Raw genomic sequence first — 19,678 nt, 5'->3', positions numbered from 1 at the left:
CTCGCTGATATACACTGACGCTTACAAAACCGGTCAAAATATACCAAATGGATTTATGATCCAGTTGAAGCTTTGTAACAATATGGAGAATTGGTTGGAAATCAGGAAAGGCTGACCAAATACAGAGGAAACGTGCGAAAGCTGTCCTTTTATGGAACGGTTAAGAATTCTAAAGATGTACATGTACGGCCGTCTTCAAAAAGAATCTTAAACGTATAGTATTCGCACAACACACAACATTATGCATAGACCGCGTGAGATCTCGTCAAAGAAAAGACGCGGAGGGAGGATTGCGCTGCCGAGGGATGGCGCTTCCGCATCGAGAGCTTAGCAGCGGATGTGCCGGCGCTTTCCGTGTCGCACTTAGCATACGCCGCAAGGCGAGCTAACGCGTCTATCTTTTCACTCTACAATTGCTCTTAATGATAGTCCATGAAGAATTCTGCTGTATCAAGATGATACAGGGTTAGGTTGATACAGCATGATCAATGCATCACTATGCTGTGAAGCAGCATGATCAATGCATCACTATGCTGTGAAGCTTCATTATAAAATGATTCAAATGCGAAAAAAGATGTTGTATCCGGTCTTTAAAGGTTTACCGTACAATACGGAGGAATTGATTTGGACCGGTTTTAGGCTTCAGCCAACCTTTTACTATATACGTAATGAGCTCCGTTTAGAATGGCGAATCCGGATTTCCATTTTTGGTGCTGAGTCTTATAAAAGTCATGCAATCCTAGTCTAATGCATTACATTTCAAATACAGTCATTTTGTAATGTAAGCCATACATTATGCATTATAGTCACTTGCCCAACACTGCTGCACACTATGATATAATCCACAAAATCATGATGTCCCAACCCTATATATACACACACACACACACATATATATATAATGTATTACACTAGGACGATTTGTTACACTAGGAAATGATGACATTTTTCTGTAACACCTGTTGTCTTTGCAGAAATTGAAAAAGATATATTCAGATTTTGTGTTCTTTTATTCATCCGAGCAGCTTTCTGGTGTACTGTCTGTTTGCAGTAAAAGAGCCTCTCATCTAGCTCATCCAGCCACGCGGGAATACAGACTCCATAAATGCAGAGTGTGTGCGTGCGCGTCCGCGTGAGGAGACGCGCACGCCTGTTTGTTTGAGCAGCCTGAATTCCAGATGACATTCGGTGTGTAGGAGGCCGACGTGACCCACGACGCCCCGTTCCCTGCGCAGCACCTGTTGGGAAGCGCTTTCACGCAAGCGCGTATTTGCCTGGCGACATCCGCCGCCGAGCGTCTCTCTCTTCCGCCGTCCGCAAACAGATATTCTCCTTAATCAATTATTACGCGACTGGATGCGGAACGCACCCGACCATCGTTCCAAATAGCAGCTGCGGAAGGAAGCGCCGCGCCGTATTTTCCGCACTACGAGGCGCTCGGGTCGATCTTTCAACGAATGGCCTCTTTTGAAACCGGTTCCATATGTGGGGCGCATCGTATTATAAGGCGCGTAGAATGAAAGCTACAGTAGCGGGCGGGCTTGCGTTGCGCATCCACCAGATGGTGCTGCGCTAAAGGGAGTATCAACAAAACAATCAGATCAAAGTCAGTCAAACTTTTTGACCGTATTTTCCACACTATAAGGCGCGCCTTCAATGAACGGCCTCGTTTCAAACCGGTTTCGTTCATAGGGCGCATATGGCATCATAAGGCATCATAGGCTCTATAGGATACATTCTAAGGTGCGCAGAATAGAAGCTACAGTAGTGGCTACGGTTGTATCATGCATCCAAGTCAGTCGGACTTGATCGCTAGACGAAGAGAAATTAGGAGCGAAGATCTGAAGAATGGGAAAACGTGCCTCTCGATCCAACGATCAGAATGCCGAGACCATTCAAGAGTTAATATAAGTATGATTCGGTTCAATATCAAACGGATTGTTTTTCATCAAATATGTTGTTTTGTTGGCTTAAAAGCGGTTTCTGCATTTAACGAAAATAAGATATCACTCGAAACACTTTCCTTTACAAAAACTGCCAGTGTTTGCGCCCTGTTCCCACACAAATTCAGGAAAATTGGAGTATATATGGTGTTCTATCATTTGAAAAAAACATTTTAGTGAAATGCCAAGGTAAAAATGGAAGAATTTGCACGGCGATGAAGTTATCTTTGTTTTATCGTCCCCCCAAAATGTAATCAATGATGTAGACCATGTGAGATGACGGACATATAAGGCGCGCCGTCAGTTTTTGAGAAAACCGAAGGCTTTTTGGTGCACCTTATCGTGCGGAAGGTGTTTTTCTCGAGACAAGATGGCCACAGGGTGAAGAAAGCACAGGCGCTGAATAATAGATGATGTGCGGCGTGCGTGCGTGCGTGCGTGCGTGCGTGCGTGCGTGCGTGTGTTTAAGCGGCGGTCGGGGGTGCTAATCCTCCATCCTGCCGGTAAATGACAGCGCTATTTGCCCACCGGTCCCGAAGGGAATGAAGCATCGGGGCCCAGATATGAATGTTCTCCCTCAGGTAAATGTCAGCGTCACCTTCCAATCTTCTCTTAATCCAGGCGGCTATCTTTGTCCCCGACGCAAGCGTCAGAGCGAAAGGGGCGCCGACGGCTTCCGCTTTTCTGGGATGATAAGGTGTTGCGCAATCGCCAAGATGGCTTTTACTTCATCCCTGAGGTGTCCGACCGCTTTTGAGTTCCTCCTCGTACGAGCGCGCTCAAATAAACCCGCGTCGCCGTTTGCGCCCATGGGATCGAAAAGGACCTTCCGCGCATCTGGGATCCGCAACCCGCGGACGACCGCGGGATTTGACCCGCTTTGTTTACGGAGGACGGACCGAGAACAAAACGTTTGGCGCCGCTATTTGTCAGAATTGGACCGCTAACCCCACAACTAATCCTGCTTTCGAAAAACCGGCGGCGGAAAACGCACCGGAAGTCGGAAAGGTAGCGATAAGATGAAAATGGCGTTCCGCCGTTCCTTGCACGCCGGTTACCTTTTTGTTTAATTTGAAGGACCTCCTCCCCTCCCTGCCTCCCCGCGTCGAGGGACAGAAACTTGAAAAAAGGCGCGCGGCCGTGGACCTGGAGGACAGAGTTTGGGCGGCTCGCGAATCCAATTTCAACGTTCTAACGTTCTCTCCCGCGTATACGAGTGAAGTCGCTTTTGTTTGAGTTGTTGCCTTCCATGCTGCTTATCCCTAATTGATTTTCAGCACAAACACACAAACGGTCATGTTCGGCGCTCCGTAAAGGTCATCGGCGATTCACTAATGGGGTATCGGCGCGTGCCAAACGACGTCGTTTATTTCAAAACGGTTATCGGCGTACCTCCCTTTTCCGTTTTGAACTCCCGGTCAAGGAAGCAAATTTGGCGGATCTTTCTCCAGGTAATGTATTTCTCGGGGGTAATATATTTCTCAGGAGGAAAGCGTCTCTCAGTGCCAGAGCGCTAATCCAACACATTAAGTTTCCCGCCGTCGCCGAGGCAACATGTTGGAACCTACCTTTGCGCGGGCAAACGACCCGGGGGCCGCGGGGTACCCATCTGGTCCTCCTCCAAGCGTGCCCTTCTAAAGACCGCGCCCAATCATGGCCGATTTGCCAAGTGAATGAAAGGCAGGCGGACACCTGGGGAATGTACCGGGGCGGTTTTTGTTGCAGGGCCAAATACCTGGACTTGTACGGACTCCCGCATTCCCAGCGACAATCCTACCGAGCGTCTGCGGGATGTCCTGTTGCCCGTTGAGGCGGTACGTCACCGAGGGCCGAAGGACGGCGCGGGTCAGCAAACCTAACGGATCTCTTCCGGAGGTCGCTACAAGGTTGCGAGAGGAGCGACCTCCGCCGACCTCGAATGAAGAAATACCCGCCACTTTTGCGGATACTCGCCGGTCTTTGCCCCGTAGCGGGTTACGGCGGAGGTCCCCGATCGCTACCGGGCCGTACGGGCCACACCCGAAAAAAAACCATCGTTTGGAACCCATTTAGTTCAACCTTCAACGGTTCAGTCCTTGCTTTGGCATGATCTTTGTTTTTGTTTTGGCATGATCTTTGTTTGGCCCAGCTCTGGCCGCTGTTGATACTCCATTTTGTAGTGAGGACAAGGCGTACGGGCTCACAATTGTAGCTTTCGACAGGCAATACCAGGAGTCCTACTTTGTGCTCCCAACGTGACAAGGAATGAATTGTCCGCCGTTTCGTTACCGAACCAGATCAGCTGGAAATGGCCGTGTCCTCAAAAGTATTTTCCAGACTCCCGACGCGGCATCTGTGTCGTGAGGGAAACGAGCCGAGCCTCCCGGAAGTTTGGCGTTAATGGTGAGCTCCTATTTTATGTGGACTTCAGCAGTGACGGGTCCATGGCGAGAAAAAGGTCGGGGACCCCTGGGTTACGCGCTTTAGTTACGCTCCTAAGCTAGTATCCCGCTAAGGGGCGAATGCTGTGTTTTTACAAAGGTAGCATCTCTTTGATAACATGCAAGGCTCAAGATGGCCACAGGTCACAACAAACTCGCCGGAGGTCGCCGCAAGCTCGTTTGAAAATATTGAAAATATTTCCAATTTTGAAGGGCGGTGATTGAGCCCGACACGGGCTAAATCTGACATCTGCGGGTCGTACCTCTCGACCCCCCGTTCGCAAGCGTTTCGAGGGGACGTTCGCAAGCGTTTCGAGGGGACGGCGGGACAGCATATTGAAAGTGGACATGTTTTGACCATCCATGCAATATTTTAGCCGCCTCGTGTTATTTATGATGCTTTTCCTTTGATATGACACGTCACAAACATGTAAAAGCCCGAGTTGGTTCAAAATTTCCCCCAGGGGTTAAGGACATGAATTTGCAGATACTTAGGGAGAGTATCTGGGATTGAATGTTAAGAAAAATATGTCCCTGGCACGGAATGAGGTAAATTTGTGTTTTTTGTTTTTAATAACCCAAACGATTTCACGGACCCCCCTGCAGTCAGGCCCCACTTTGAGAAGCGGGGAGCTACTCTACCTTGACCAGAAGGAATGAGGGGGACGTCCTTGGCAGCGGGGGACACGCAGAGTATCTGGTTTCCGTTCACCTGGCCCTCCGCCTCGGTCAGATTGCCGAAGGAACAAGTTATGCCCGCCGAAAGGTCGGGAACGTCGCTGACCTTCACCAGCAACTGCAAGTGGAAGGGGGGGAAATTAGACACAAAAACAAGACTCCAAAGGGACTCAAAAAGACTCAAAAGGGACCATTGCATCCGAAGGGCTAGAATTATGCGCGCGGCGGGAGATAAGCACGCCATACACATGCTTTCATAAATACGCTTGTCGGACGGCGGTGACGATTCTCCGTGCGCCGCGCGTTACTTATGCGAGAAGCCACACAGATGCCAAACGCCCGTTTGAAGCGATTCCCGAGAGGGGCGAGACGCAGGCGGCGCGCCGCCCGCGAATACGCCTATTTATAAATACATTTCGCAGACGCGTGCGATCACGCGCTCCGTCCAAAAGAGACATCGGCCCTGGGTGATTCTCACCGCGGCGTTCGCTAGCCCGGTTCCATTAGCGGTTATATATGGGCCGTGCCGTTTGAAGCTTCTCTTGTTTTTGTTTCCGACCGTGAACTAAACACGGCGGGGCCGCCGGGACCGACGAGGCGGCCGAGCGGCTTAACCGTCGGCCTTTTAAGAGATGCGGCGTGTCCCGGCGGCGGATGACGCCGCGCCTCTAGCTGGCAAGAGTATGCCAGCCGTCGTGAGGACGCCGGCCATCTTTTTGTTTGAGCCACTCGGTCGGGTTTCTTTTCCACCATCGGCGAAACCGATTTGCGGTCGCGCAAAGTGCTTCCTGTGTGACGTCATTGCTTATATGCTAACGACGTGCTAGCCACGTGCTAAGCACGTGAACATCAGATGCGACGTGATATGTTGCATCTGTGTTTTTTGTATGAATATGTGCAATTGTAGCCATAGCTAAAGTCAATCTTTTGTTTGTTACAGAGCTAACAAACAAAATATTGACATCAGCTGTATAAATTGTCGGCGGGAAGTGCGAAAACCAGTAAAGACGAAAAGTGGACGAGCACGGTAAGCATTGGTTTGCGGGCGAGCCGGCATCTCAATAAATGATGATGAGGAGCGAGCGGACGGCTTGAGTAGGATGGAAAAAAAAGAAAGGCAAAAGTCACGTGAATGCATATTCAAGGTGCAAATTCGTCATCCGATTTTGAGAGCTTTTTGAGAGTTGACGTCCACGCATGATGGCAAGGTAAAATTCCTCACCAAATGCAAATTGCAATCTGCAAGTGACAAAGGATTTTTTTCCAAAGGATTTTTTTCAAGCTTTTATCAGTGTTGACCAACCTGAAAACGTCCATCCCCATTCATCACCTTGGCTGTGCGCCATTAGAGCGGGCGCAACAATCAGCGCTTTTTGTCCGACAGGAAATTCCCCCGATAACCTCTCACGTTAATTAGCCTCTCAGCATCCGGTCGGGAAGACACGTCCCCGTCTCGAAGAAACGCTCAAATCGCGCGGCCGCACAAAGTAGATTGGTCTCTCGATCGGCAAGCTTTTTGTTTTTTTTTTTCTTCCCCGGTGAGTGGAGTGGAGTGGAGTGGAGTGGAGTGGGTGTTTTTTAAGATTCTGGCAGCCTAATTGGCACGAGGTGTAATAAAGGCGATTGGATGGTTTCCTCTCTGTTTCTTGCGCCGCAGTGAGGAGGCGGCGTTGTCATGGCGATAGTTCACCGGCCCCGAGGAATCTCATGAATTTTGCCAGCGCGCTGCCGCGGACGCTTAAAAACAAACGCGGGGGGCAGTATTGACTTAAACGTGAATATCATTGTCAAAGAGCCAAAAACAGACCCGCCGGAGCGGCGTTAGCATTAGCGTCGCTCCGGTGTCGAAAAGCATCGCGCATCAGAGTCGGGTCCCCGAGGGCCGTTTTCCGCTTTTCTCTCCCCGATGCGCCCGACTCAAACGACGAGCTCGGCTTGAGAGGAGCTTCAAAAACCCGCAAGGGTAGCGGACCTCGCCGACTGGAGTGGGGCGCGTGGGACACAGCGCACTACGCTTGGCTCAGGGGACCTTTCGCTGCTTTCAAGTTTGACGACCGCTGATTGTTACCTATTCCGGACGTTCCATCCCAGGTGCCCGGTTATAGTTTGAAGTGTTTTGTTGAGTGTTCGGCTGACAAAATATATGATTATAAATAATGATTCGCCGGGGGTTCCTAACCCTTCTGTCTCATTTCAATTCGTACGACGCCTCCGCATTCAGCCCTGCGCCTTCCCACGCAATGTCTTGAACGGCTTTCATACGGTTTATGAAAACGAGTATTTCGTCGATCCGGCAACTCGCGCCTATGGATAACGTGCCGGCTAACGTCAGCGCGTTACATATACTGTACGTGCCGCCGCCTCGTATGCGTTCAACCCGTGGGCATTTTGGTTGATGCCAGGTGCTATCCTTTGGTATATGTTAGCGCGTGCAAAGCTTTTGCTTGGCATCCAAGTAGCGTCCTGTACTGATTTACAAGCCCGCCCCTCCACCCGCGATGAACATCGCAAGCGTCGACCGATCCGCTGCCATACAGAGCTCGGGGACCCCCGGTCCGCGGTATGGCAAAACAATAATGTGGCATTTACATCTTACATTTGCAACTTTAATGGCGGCTTTCAAATGGTTCGCATCGGGCCGCAGCGGCCTAACGACGCGCTGGCACATGCGTACGCCCCGGACCGGTTTAGCCGTCCTCTTGTGCACTCGGGCAACTTTCGCCACCCACTCGGACTCCCACGCGAAGGCATCTTGGCAAACAAGTTGGCCGCTCCTCACCGCGCAAGCGTGCGTGCGTGCGTGCGTGCTGAAACGCCAACACGAAGCTCTTACGAACCTTCCCGTCTCATGTTTATGCATCGCGCGCCATCGAGACGAGGGAGTCGTTTCGTACGATTCCGCGCTACGCGGGAAGCCGTTTTCCCGCCCGAGTCGTCCATTTCCCGCGCGCAAACTCACCGGGACGCCGGGCTCGGACACGGCGATGCTGTCGGGGTAAACGCTGATCTTCACGCACTGGTCCGGGGAGGCGGCGAAACGGTAGGGCTCGTGCGCGCGGTCGCAACCGTTCTTCTGGGAGCATCTGAAAAGATGAAAGCGTTTGTTGACGCTTCACGTAAGCAAATCAATGAGGCGCGACGCGGAAGAGGCGCTCAAGGCGCAGATGTCCTGAGAGAAATCCAAATAAATGCATGGAGAGCATCTTGAGGACATTGGACGGAAGCGTACGCGTTGACGACCCTTGCGAATACGGGGACCGCGTGGCTAGCTTATTTGCGCCGGTTGCTAGCCGCGCAGCAAAAAACGGTTAGCCGTACGCTTATCGCTCGCAATCAAAAGGTAGACGACACACGCCGTGTTCTGTACTTTTTATTACGTTAGTGTTTGATTACATTTGAAATGGGAGATTTTATCTGTAGGGAAGAAATGTACTTTCCGCACTAAAAAAGGGCACCTTTCAAGGAATGCCCTACTTTAAAACTGTTTTTAACACCGTATATATAGAGCGGACTCCCGGTTTTTTTCATTTTACGACGTGGACCGAGACGTCTTTTCGTCCGCTCTTTACCATATTTTTCACCTTGCGACATCAAAAACAAATCCCCCGAAGTTGAATTTGGTCAGGCAAAAGACGAGGAAAGAGCGGAGAAGGTGCGAGGGGGGTGCGGGCGAGTGCGCTCCGACGGCAGCCGTCGCCATGGTTTCGGGTCGCGGCCATTATCTCCGCGCAGTTTGGAGCCCTCGCCCTCGCCCTCGCCTCCCTCATTAGCTGAGCGGCAAATGTTGACCGGAAGCCTCACTTCGCACAAATGATAGTCGCGAGTCGCTATCAATGACTTCTTAACAACAACAAAAAAAACGGTTCTGACTATACTTTGAAGTGGCCATTTATGATACATAACCCTAAAAAAGGTCAGGACGGGTCTCCCTCGCTTTGCAAAGAAGCTCTCATAAATCCTGCTGGTAATGACACTGACGATTTCCTTTCACCGTTGAATCTCAAATGAAACGCTCACATGCGTACCGGCGTCCAAACTGCGTCCGCGCCCACAAAAAAAGTCAAATGGCAGCGCGGTTGCACTCCGCAAATGAAATCATCTAGGAGTCATTTCTTTTCAAGGGTAATGTTTTGAAATGAATTTCAAGTCAAGCAAAGGGGTTTATCCCTGACTATAATACGTCATCCTTTTTAACACGGGGGACGGGAGTGCGGTTTCCAATCGCGTCCACCGACTCCGAAACGGAGGCTGCCGGTTCTCATTTATGACCGCCTGCCCGACAGCTATAGAAGACGGTTTCATTAACATGTGTCCAAATTTGTCTGAATGTCATCCGTCACATACACCGCAAGCCAAACAAAGTATAGCTGAGGTCGTATTGACTAAAAAAACGTCTTTAATTTGGGAATTGAAGAAAACTTCTATCTTGCATTTCCCGGCCGAGAGTAAGAATGCCAATTTTTTTCGTCTTTCCCGGAACGCTCTCGTCGGCGAGAAAAGAATCCGGGACTAAGACGGGGAGCGACTACGAATACGTCTCTGGTCGGGTCGGCCGCGAATTGAAGCGAGCCGGTTCGTTCGCTGGACCGAAGATGTTTGCGCAGTGCTCGGCGGTGCCGTCAGGCGGCGCGTGCCACATTGACTGCAGGCTGGTTGTACCGTAAAGATGCGGCAATAAAGCGGATGAACATCCGAGTGTGTTGAATTATATTTCGGTGAGAAAAAAGGGGCGTGGCGGGCCGAGGGACCTACGGCGTGAAAAGCGCACTTCCGACATTTCTGATTCGCCGTTTGTTTTTTGATCGCTCCCGTCCTTCGTCGGTCCAAAACTGGCCTCCGTCATTCCGGCGGCGCTGACCGAGCGCCCGCCTCTGGAGTCGGGCCTTTCTCCCGCGTCGGATCCTCTTTTTGGCCGCGCCCACGAGACGGCCCTACTCGCCGGGGGGAGGAGGAGGGACGGTTGTTCTTGGCCGGCGGTCGGACGGAGGGAGGGAGACTCGACTCGTGCGACCGAAGATGACGACGATCTCCCTTTGGGGGGCTGATGAGCGCGCGTCATCATACGCTCTCTCGCGCCTCCCTCATCGCTTCCATGCAAACTGTGCATGCTTTCAGTCATGGGAAAGATCAATTAGAAGGGTAAACAGCTTGGGGGGTGGGGGGGGGGGGCGATCGGCAGAACAGCTGGCACAAGGCGTCATCTCCAATGCGGGAGATGAAGGCGCGCTCCTCATGAAGGCAGAAGGGCGACGTGACTCTTTATCGCCAAGCATGGGGAAACCATTTTCTTGCCGCACACTCAAAAGACACTTGCTGGCGCCCACCTCAAATAAAGTCCTTCAATTCCACCTATATCTCAAAACTCGGCTGATGTGGCTGACGGATCTCGCTTCTTCAAATGCTGCGGGTTAAAAAAAAAAAAAGAAAACTCTCATTTTGGAGTTAGCGTTTGTAGGATGCACCCTTACGTTAACAGGGCCTGTTTTCTCTGGTTTCTACAGCCAATAGTTTTCCGCCCAGGCGTTTGGCGAGCTGAATTTTTGGTCCGTGAGTAGAGGTAGCTATTCTTAAAATACGCAGTGGTGCAAGTGCGCAGTGTCCCCGAGCGGCGCAAGGAGACTTGCCGGCGTCATTGTTCTTGCGGGAACTTTGCGGCTCGGTGCTGACAAGCGCGCCGGCGAAGGGGTCAGGCCGACGGGAAGGGGATCGGGAGCAAGGACGGCCGCTTAGAAGAGAACAGATGGCTTCATCCCAGAACGGACAGCACGGGTGTGATCGGACACGTGTAAAGGACGGAGGGATGGACGGGCGCGCACGCGCATGTTAATGAGGCGGACGGCGCAGCTGCTCCACCGCTTCGACGTCATCATTCGGGCTTCTGGCGGGCAACGGAGCGCCACCCTGACAAAATCCACCGGACGGCAACACTTTTATTCCCGGCCCATACGAGCGCGGGTCCCGCTTTAACCGGGACAGTCCCCATTTCCAGCCTCGTGTCCCGAGTCCCCTTGTTTCCCGCCAATTTTCCGCGTTGAATTGACAGGAATATTGAATGAATTTTTCCCCCTCATTTTCAAGCCGTATATTAAGGGGGTCCACATGAAAGTCCATAACTCAAAATAGAGCAGTTTTCTCCACATATCCGTGTGAATAACATTCATTTGAAATGTGAAATAAGTAGTATGACATCCACCGGCTTCTCCAGCATCATAAGTAGCTCTAATTCGGATGTGGTCTGCATCCGTTCGCAGCGGACATGGCAAAAACGAGCGGCCTAATTGCCTCTTTGTCGTGGACAACGAGGCTGCATTTGTTTGACGGACTTTGATGCATTACGAAAAGGAAAAGACGACTTGACTTGTCTCCTTCCGCCCGATATGGCACGCATCCGTTTTTTAAGGACGTGGCGAGAAGGCGCTTTCGTCAAGCCTCGCCTCATTGCCCGTTCGCCCGGGAAGGTCGCCTTGGCCGTTTCTCCCCCCGCCCGCCGACATCCACGCCGGCTTGGAGCGCACGGCCGCGGGCCGAAAGAGAGCAGCCAAGCCCCGGTTTCCCTTTCGCAATGCGTCAAAGAGGGAAAAATGATCCACGCGGCCCAGGCCATTACGTGACGCTTGACGAAAGCGCATCGTCGCCACGTTCTGTAAAACCGATGCATACTATATCCGATTCGGGGTCTATATAGTATTTTTAAGCCCCGTAAATGATATGAAACGACTTATTTCTTTCGAATGAATGTTAGTCAAACTCCGATACGCGGCTATGAAGAAATAGGGCGATGGGTTTTGAGCGGCGATTGAAAAGTTGAGCGGGTTGCGCTCCGGGACGAGCGGCTTTTTAAAGTTTCACGCAACTTAGATCTGCTGTCGCACGGCGCTATTAATCACCCGCTACTAGCCGTTAATTAGCGTAGCGATATTTATTTACGCGCATAAATAAGGGAGCAGAGTACGAGCAGGGCACGTGTCTGTTTTTTCTCGACGGTTCTACGTGAGAAGAACTGTGTCATTTAGTTTGACTTTGATACGGCGCGTATGTAAAACTCCCCGCCGCCGCAATTACTCGATGGCTTCATTGCCTCGCTCGCAGCCACAAAAGCATATGATTAACATGCAAGCGCGGAAGCTGACGCGCCGCTAAATGATCTCGGCGTGAAGGCGCGAGCTCCCCGGCTGGCGACGCCCCCTCTCCCCACACCCCCTCTCCCCACCCACGCCGAATTACCTTGTCGCTCCGCAATTATTTGTCCCGTCCCGGCTTTGGAGCGATGCAAATGACTTTAAGTGCACTTTGGGGCGGCCACGGCGATAATGATGATTGCAGCCGTGCTTTGACACGCACAAATATGCGCCCGTACCTTTAGAGAGAAGGCCCGCGCCCCGAAAAAAAAAGGGAGCGCTTGAAGATGCGGCGGCTGACAACCAACTTGATCCGATGACTGCGCGCTCCGGAAACAAAGACGAGAGGAGGCAGGAACGCCTTTGCATCTTTTCGGGGGATGTGGCGCATTCACCTTGTGTCCTGGCCGCTTGGAGGCCTCGTTTCGTCAAGCTGGCTTCCGTTGACGACAAATGAATGAGGCGTTATTTTCGCCCCTCGCTACGTGCTGTAATTGCGCCTCCGAACCAGGGGGCGTCACCCCGCGCTTTGCCGTTCATTCCTTCTAAGGCCTTTCGTCCTCGCGTTGTGGTTTGGGAGAAGAAATAATGCTCGGTTCAGATGGGCTCGGTTCAGATGGGCTCGGTGGACGGCGTGACGAGCCGCCTGTTTGCCCGATAGGATGCGGGACGCCAAACCTGATGCGAGGCGGCCAATCCGTGTCGGTGTCACCCAGCACTAATCTGTCTGTCTGTCTACCCACCCACCCGCATATATAAAGACCATGGTCAACCACAGTGCTGGATGATAAAATAAGATTGCAAAATCAAAACATACAACACACAAACAGTTAAAACAGCCGCTTACAGTAGTTGGCATTCGCGGCAATGTCCACGTTTGAGACTTACACGTTGTGCAGCACGCACCAGCCGCAGTGCGGGTCCCCGGAACTCAAGCACTCGCCGCACGTCCCGTACTGCTCACATGACTCGATGGGAACTCGGGTCACCTTGCAAACAGACGGGAAAAACGTCATTCAATTTTAGCGCCCAAACGAGAACGCAACGTGCGCGTAGACGCAACGAGCGGAACTAAGGCTGCAACAGTCAAACGATTTGGAGTTTCCACGCTTTATTGTTTTGACACAGCTGAATTTATATATACGGTATGTACAGGCGTCTATAAAATAGGGTTGGGAGAGGCCGCTTCGGAACTTGTGCAGTCCTTCTCCGATCTCCTCATGCACGAGCTGGAAAAAGAACGCTTTTTTTTGCGTACAGTTCCGAACGAACGAACGTCTAGCGGGTGAAGCGGCCAATGACGAAGGCTTTGGCCCTGACTGCCGGCCAGGGAAGCGGCTGGGATCACGCCTCCGGCCTCCGGGGGGACGCTTCTCATGCCGCGGCTCGGCTCGGGTCCGCAGCGCAACATCTGTCCCCCGAAGAAGAGGCGCTGCATTTCCGCACTTCAACAAGGTGAAAGTTTCTTTTTGCCAGCTTAAGACGAAAACCGAGACATCCGAGCCGTCCGCCTCGTCACCGGGCTTGTTTAATAGTCAGACGGAGGGATGTCCTCCTTCGTGCCGGAGAGCGGCGTGACACCCGGCTTTAGATAAAAATGACGGAAAGGACATTTTTCACAGACAGATTAACATCTCACCCCCGTCCGTCTTCTCTCTCTATCGCGAGCTCCGACAAGCCGCGATCATTTGAGCGAGCCCGACGTCCGAATGGGAGTAAGATGTTTTGGGCCCGGAACAAACCGAGAGCGCAAAGGAAGCAACGGGCGTGCTTTGTTCGATTGGAGATTTGCAAAGTCTCAAACAACATGGACTGCATTTACAGTCTGATTTATTGAAGCAAAGTCTAAGTTTTGAATGAGCGTCACGCTTCAAGCTGTTGACTTTGATTTGACTTAAGATGCAGTGTTTTGATAGCATTCAAAGAAAATGGAGCATTTGAACAAAAAAAGGACCCTATTTTCAACACTAATGGATTTTAATGTGCACCTTCAGTGAATGGTCTATTTTAAAACTGGTTTCACTGCGTTATAAGGCGCATAGAAAAGAAGCTACGGTAGTGGCTGGGCTTGCACAATGCATCCGCTGGAATAAATGCAGCTACACTAGAGGAAACGGCAACAAAGCGATCAGAAAAGTCGGTCAAACTTTCTTCGTAGACAATCGCAAATGAAGATTAAGACGAAAGAATGGGAAAAAAATCCCTCTTGAAAAGACTGCTAAGATCATATATTTTCTTGATTTGAAAAAAGCCGTATTCAAATGCCGGACTTTGAATCCGCGGCGAACGGCGCTCGTCTTCCGCGTCGGCAATTCTTGCGTCACGTGAAACGTAGCTGACGGCCAACGCTGGCCTCGGCTCTTCCAGATTGGATCCTATCAGCTCTTTGTTTGCTCCTTGCCCCCCCCCCCCCCCCCAACCCCCCCCCCCCCCCCCCCCCACCTGTCTGAACCCCCGCGGCAACTGTTGAGGGAGGGGGACAAAGGGGGGCATTGACGCAGCGGGACAATCCCAACACTGTGCCGCTCCCGTTGGACGTAACCCCCCCATCACCTCAAGGAGGGCTTGCTCGGGGACAAGCGGGTGGCGCGCCCTAATGGGTTGCGGATGCGCCTCGCGTCGGCGGCGGACGGACAAGCGACGCGGCCGCCGGCAATCAGCGAGCGGCGGCTAAAAGCATCCCAGTCATGCGCAGCTCATGGGCGCCGTCCTCCAATACGATGGGGGTATTTCACTCCCCGAAAACAAGGCCTTTTAGCTGAGGGGCCGGCCTGCGGGGGAGGGAGCCTGAGCGAAAGAGTCATCCGCTCCCTGTGTCGGCGGGAGGCTCGAGACAGAAGCGTCCTCAATGTCTACCTAATATGCGGGATGGACACCATGCGAATGCGGCGGGGCGGCCGTCGAAAAAAATCGGCACGAGAAAAACAAGCGCTCGGGCTGGAGGCCGCGTCGACTTTTAATATGGCGAACGGGGGGAGTCCGGTGTTGCCGCGGTGACCCCGGATGTGGCATTGCCGGACCGGCCGGGACGCTCCTCGGCCCGGGTTGGAGTTAGGTAAAAAGCGTGGCGTTTTGACAGCTAATGATCTCATCTACAGGCGCTTTGGCGAGCGGGGTGGGGGCTGAAATGTTTTCTCTTTCCTCGGGGGAGAGGCACTGCTTTAAAGCGACGCTTGGATGCCATTGGTAGAAAAACCAGCGCACCTCTTGGGCAGATTTTGAGCAGAAGAGATGATTGGAAAGCTCCCCTGGGGTCAAACCGTCACGCCGGCTGTTTGTATTGAGGGAAGGTAGCGTCGCCGTCGCTACGAAGGCGCTGGCGGCGCGCCGGGCTTTCCTTTCTTTCTGTGTCTTTGTGACACAAGACAAATGGCTCCGTTTCAGCCCCTCCGTGCCGCCGCCAGACCCCGGCCAACGTCCGCCGCGGCTCAGTGACGGATGGCCGGGCGGGAGAAGAAAGAGACGGAGAGAAGAAAGGGGGCCTGACTGAAGTGGAAACGTCTCATTGCTCTGTTGTTGTGAGGAGACCCGCTCCATGCGGTGCCACATGAGGCGACCGACGGAAAAAGAAGAAAAACAAAAGGTCCTGGTGTCAGTCTAACAGGGTTACTTTTAGAAGGATTCCACCTGTTTGCATATGCGATGCGCCGCGATGCGCTCCGTTTTTGTGTGGCAGACCAAACGACGGAAGAAGGAAAAAACAAAATTCTGGTCCCCTAGTTTCTTTTGTAAGGATTCCACTTATTTGGATGTAGCAACTCCTCAGCGCCACCCTCCCATGCGGTGCGTATATATTAGGGATAGAGCGGTTATCGGGCCGATATACGCCATATCGGTGCACGGCGGAGTTAGCATTTTTTATTGAGCTTACGACCGATAAACTGGGCGCCGGCGCAATTTTCTGACCGCGGGGTCTCGCGCCAGCGTCGCCCCGCCCATAGCAGCGGCTGATTGGTTCCCCTCGCGAGAGCCGGAGCCAATCAGTAGCGATAGCCGCTCCCGGGCGCCCTTGTCTCGAATGCCCGTAAACACGCTGCTCACGCTAGTAAACAGCGGGGACCGGGCGCGCGCCGATAATTTTAAAAGTGACGGCGCTTTATGGTCTGTGTGCAAGACCCGCTCCGCGTGGCGTCGCGCAGAAGAAGAAAAAAAATCCCCAGTGTCAGCGGTAATTCTCAGGAAGCTATTTTGTGGGCTGTAACCAAGGCAACGGTTACAGCCGGCTCCGACCTGAGTAGCAACCCCGCCCGCACGCCCGCACGCACGCACGCACGAGCCTCCAAACCCCCGGGCGCTGCATGGAGAAGCGGCGAGCGCCTCCGGGATCTCCTTTACCTCCTTCTCAAGACGTATAGACATGCGGCTGGCCTCCTCCGCCCCGCGCTCTCTATTTTTAATGAGGGCCGGCCGGGCTCCCGCATCACCGGAATGAGCTACATCCATCACCGACGCAACGCCATCGCGCCAGAGAGAGAGGCCGGAGAGCGCGGAGCGGTATCGGCAAAGGACGCCAGCACGATACATGAGCAAATATTCCGATACGTCGCGGCAAAATAATTTCTAATTGTTAACACTGACGGATGTATTTCCCGGCCAAGAGAAATCAGAGAAAGAATGCAAATTTGTTCTTCACCCACGGTTGACTTAAAAGAGTGGCTTGCGGTGGAAAGGCATCCCAAAATGCTCTTATCAGCAAGCGATTTCCATAACATAGTCAAACAAACAAACACAATCCCTCAACACGATACGCATTTTGGTTTATGAAAGCAGGACTAAGAAAGAGAGCAATTACAAATAATCTCCAGTCCAGTCAGCTGTGTTATAGCTGTCGATGACAAGGAGCGATTTGAAGGAACTCAATTTAGGTCTCCACTGCTCGGTGGAGCTGTAAAGCGCCGTTTTTTAGGGTCGGGATCATTACCGTAATGATGTAATGCAACTAATGACTCTGAAATGACAGCGTCATAAATGAGGGGCGCGTCCTATACACAGATGTGTCTTAAATTTGGGGAGTTACGGTGAATGATACGCAGACAGAAGAGAGAGACATAAACTAAAGCGGAGACAGTGGGACATCCCGGTGTCTTGCCACCTCCTCTTTTCACAGTACAGGGAAGTGCTTTCACACTGCTGTTGGTGCAGATGTCAGGGGGCTCGCCGACAAGCTGTTTGACACAAACGCATTTTGTCTCCGCATATACACCATTGATTTTTGGTCTTTTTTTTTGTCCCGTTCTTATTAAATTGTTGTGTGGGCAGTCAGTGGAGAAAAGCAAAAGAAGTGAGAATTCAAAGACCTATAATGACCGCATACGTGCACGTGCGCGCGCACAAAAACACACAGGGGCATTCATCCCCGCGATAGATAGTTTACAGCAGGGGTGTCTTAACTTTTGCGCGTGAGGCCGCTTCTCAAATAGTGGGGCGGGGCGGGCCCCCCCGCCCCCCGGGGAGGAGCGAGGTGATGCCCGGGGGCCCCCGGTGAAAAGCCTTTGTTTTTGAATTTTTTTGCTTCGGGCATTTTGATGCGCTTGGTAATTTTATTTTCAGTTTTAGACTAAGCCGTAACCTGCATAAACGCTGTAAGAAATAATGAACAATTGTCGAAATTGTCGAAAGTTGATATACATTGCATTGGTATTAATGTTATTAATTTGCTGGTTAATGTTAAAAAGGACACAAGTTTAGGTATACTTATACGGTTTTTATCGATAATTTTATTCATAGTCAGAGCGTTGAGTGTGTGTGTGTGGGGGGGGGGGGGGGGGGTAATGTGTATCAAGGTGAAGCATCCAAAAAGTCACGTTAAACAGTACGTTAAACACACGAACGATGACGTAGGCTAGCTGCTAACGTTAGCCTCACGGAAAGCATGGATATTTGAAACGTCTGTCCCTAACCTAACCAATTTGAAATCAACAATGCATCTCTATGCTATGAAGTATTAAGGGATTAAAACACGATTAAAGGATTCCATATCTTCTCATGTTTTTTCAAGGTTTACAACGCAACACAGACCAAATGATTTGTACCGTTCGGGGTTCAAACCGTAAGACAAAAGTAGCGACTTGGAGTCCAAACGTCTCACTTTTGATTTTGAGGGGCATAAACCCGATTTTGTGAAAACGCAAGGAGAGAGGGATGCAACGCGAGGAAAGACGCGGGAGGAGACGGCCGCGGGGGAGGTGCGGGGAGGGCAGGGGAGGGGAGGCGGAGGAGCGTAAGCAAGATGAGACGAGAGATACACAAAGAACCGAGAGCGGCCGGAAGCGGGAGCCCGGCTTCGGGGGGAGACGAATCAGGCCGAGGAAACACAACGGCGAGCGGAGCAACAGACCGACGGAGACACGCGGCGTATAAAACAAGCGGCGCCGACTATAAAAAAAGCCAAAGCGCTCCACGCAGTCAGGAGTCTATCAATTATTTATGTCCTCAAACCTCTTTTTGGACAAGCGGGGAGTCAGACTGTACTCCAGCTGGGTTCTTTTTTCCCATTTAATAAGGCGCTGCGCCTGAAAATCAAGACAAAGGGCCAAGCGTGGCCCGTCCTCCCTGCGGACGACGCTGGTGCCATGCGCCTTCAAGGGGATCCCCGATTTGCTTTGCAATCGTTAGCTTCTATTTTGCCGCGCCACGGAGGTACGAGAAATATTGCGGTTGCGGAATACGGCTGACTACGGCCGATGGGATTCCTCCTCAGATCCCAATTTTAGGGTCCGCGGTCCAGATGGTTTTCAGCAGGGATCCAAATCTGATCTGCTTCTGTTCGGACTCGGCCGCGTTTTTGACCCATTTAATGGGTTGCTGCAGCAAGAAACGGAAAATGACGTCGCACTGGCTCTGCGCTCGTGAAACGGCCCATCCATCTAGCTATCTAATAATAATTAGTATTATGCTCGTCATTTTGGTACTTTAAAGTAATAAATGACTTTGATGCTTCATCGGCGCAAATACCCCATTACCTCAGTGATACCAACAGTAATTATCGACTTCATCACCTACAGTCATGAATTATTTGGAAAAAATATACACCGCATGTATAAATAAAGAAAAAATCCGACCGAGATTGAACGAGTTGATCAGAGCTAAGCGTAGAAGGCGTTTTTGGGGTCGACTTTCCCTTTCAGCATCATGAGCACGAATAAGTCGATGACAGGCGAGATCACGTCGTATCTTCTGGTACGCATCTCACGACTCTGTTTTCCTCCCGTCGGCGGGCCCGTCACGCGACGTTCCTCCGGCTTGCCTGGGCCAGGGTTAGCAGCTCCCGACATGGAAATTTCCATGAATTTCTCCACTGTCTGTCAGCGCGTGTCTTCCCCCGTCCCGGCGGGACGCCCGACTGTCAATGCGCCCGCTAATGAGGAAGCCGCCAAGGCCATCGCGCATCAACAAGTCGGTGTGTGAGTGTGTGGCATATAGGAAGCGCGTGAGGGACAAGGGCTCCTCCCCGGTATACTCGCGGACGTCCGTCAAGAAGGACGCGTATCGATTGGACGGGAAGGCCCGCAGAGGTTTC

General features: G+C 51.9%; 1 protein-coding gene across 3 annotated transcripts in view; it reads right to left on the bottom strand.

Moving 5' to 3' along the window:
* Positions 1–19,678, bottom strand: part of plxna2 (plexin A2) — a 130,310-nt gene that overhangs the window by 35,244 nt on the left and 75,388 nt on the right. For all 3 annotated transcript variants that reach the window (XM_088407633.1, XM_088407630.1, XM_088407631.1), the window contains exons 5-7: positions 13,048–13,148; positions 8,001–8,124; positions 5,006–5,159 (exon numbers count right to left, since the gene is read on the bottom strand). In XM_088407633.1, coding sequence (XP_088263759.1) covers positions 5,006–5,159; positions 8,001–8,124; positions 13,048–13,148 — 379 coding nt within the window. The remainder of the gene's footprint in view (positions 1–5,005; positions 5,160–8,000; positions 8,125–13,047; positions 13,149–19,678) is intronic.

The sequence above is a fragment of the Hippichthys cyanospilos genome, chromosome 2 (genome assembly GCF_059441005.1).
Source record: "Hippichthys cyanospilos isolate Australia breed blue-spotted pipefish chromosome 2, RoL_Hcya_1.0, whole genome shotgun sequence".
Taxonomy (NCBI): Eukaryota; Metazoa; Chordata; class Actinopteri; order Syngnathiformes; family Syngnathidae; genus Hippichthys; species Hippichthys cyanospilos.
The sequence above is the reverse complement of the archived record's forward strand: the minus strand, read 5'-3'. Positions and strand labels throughout refer to the sequence as shown.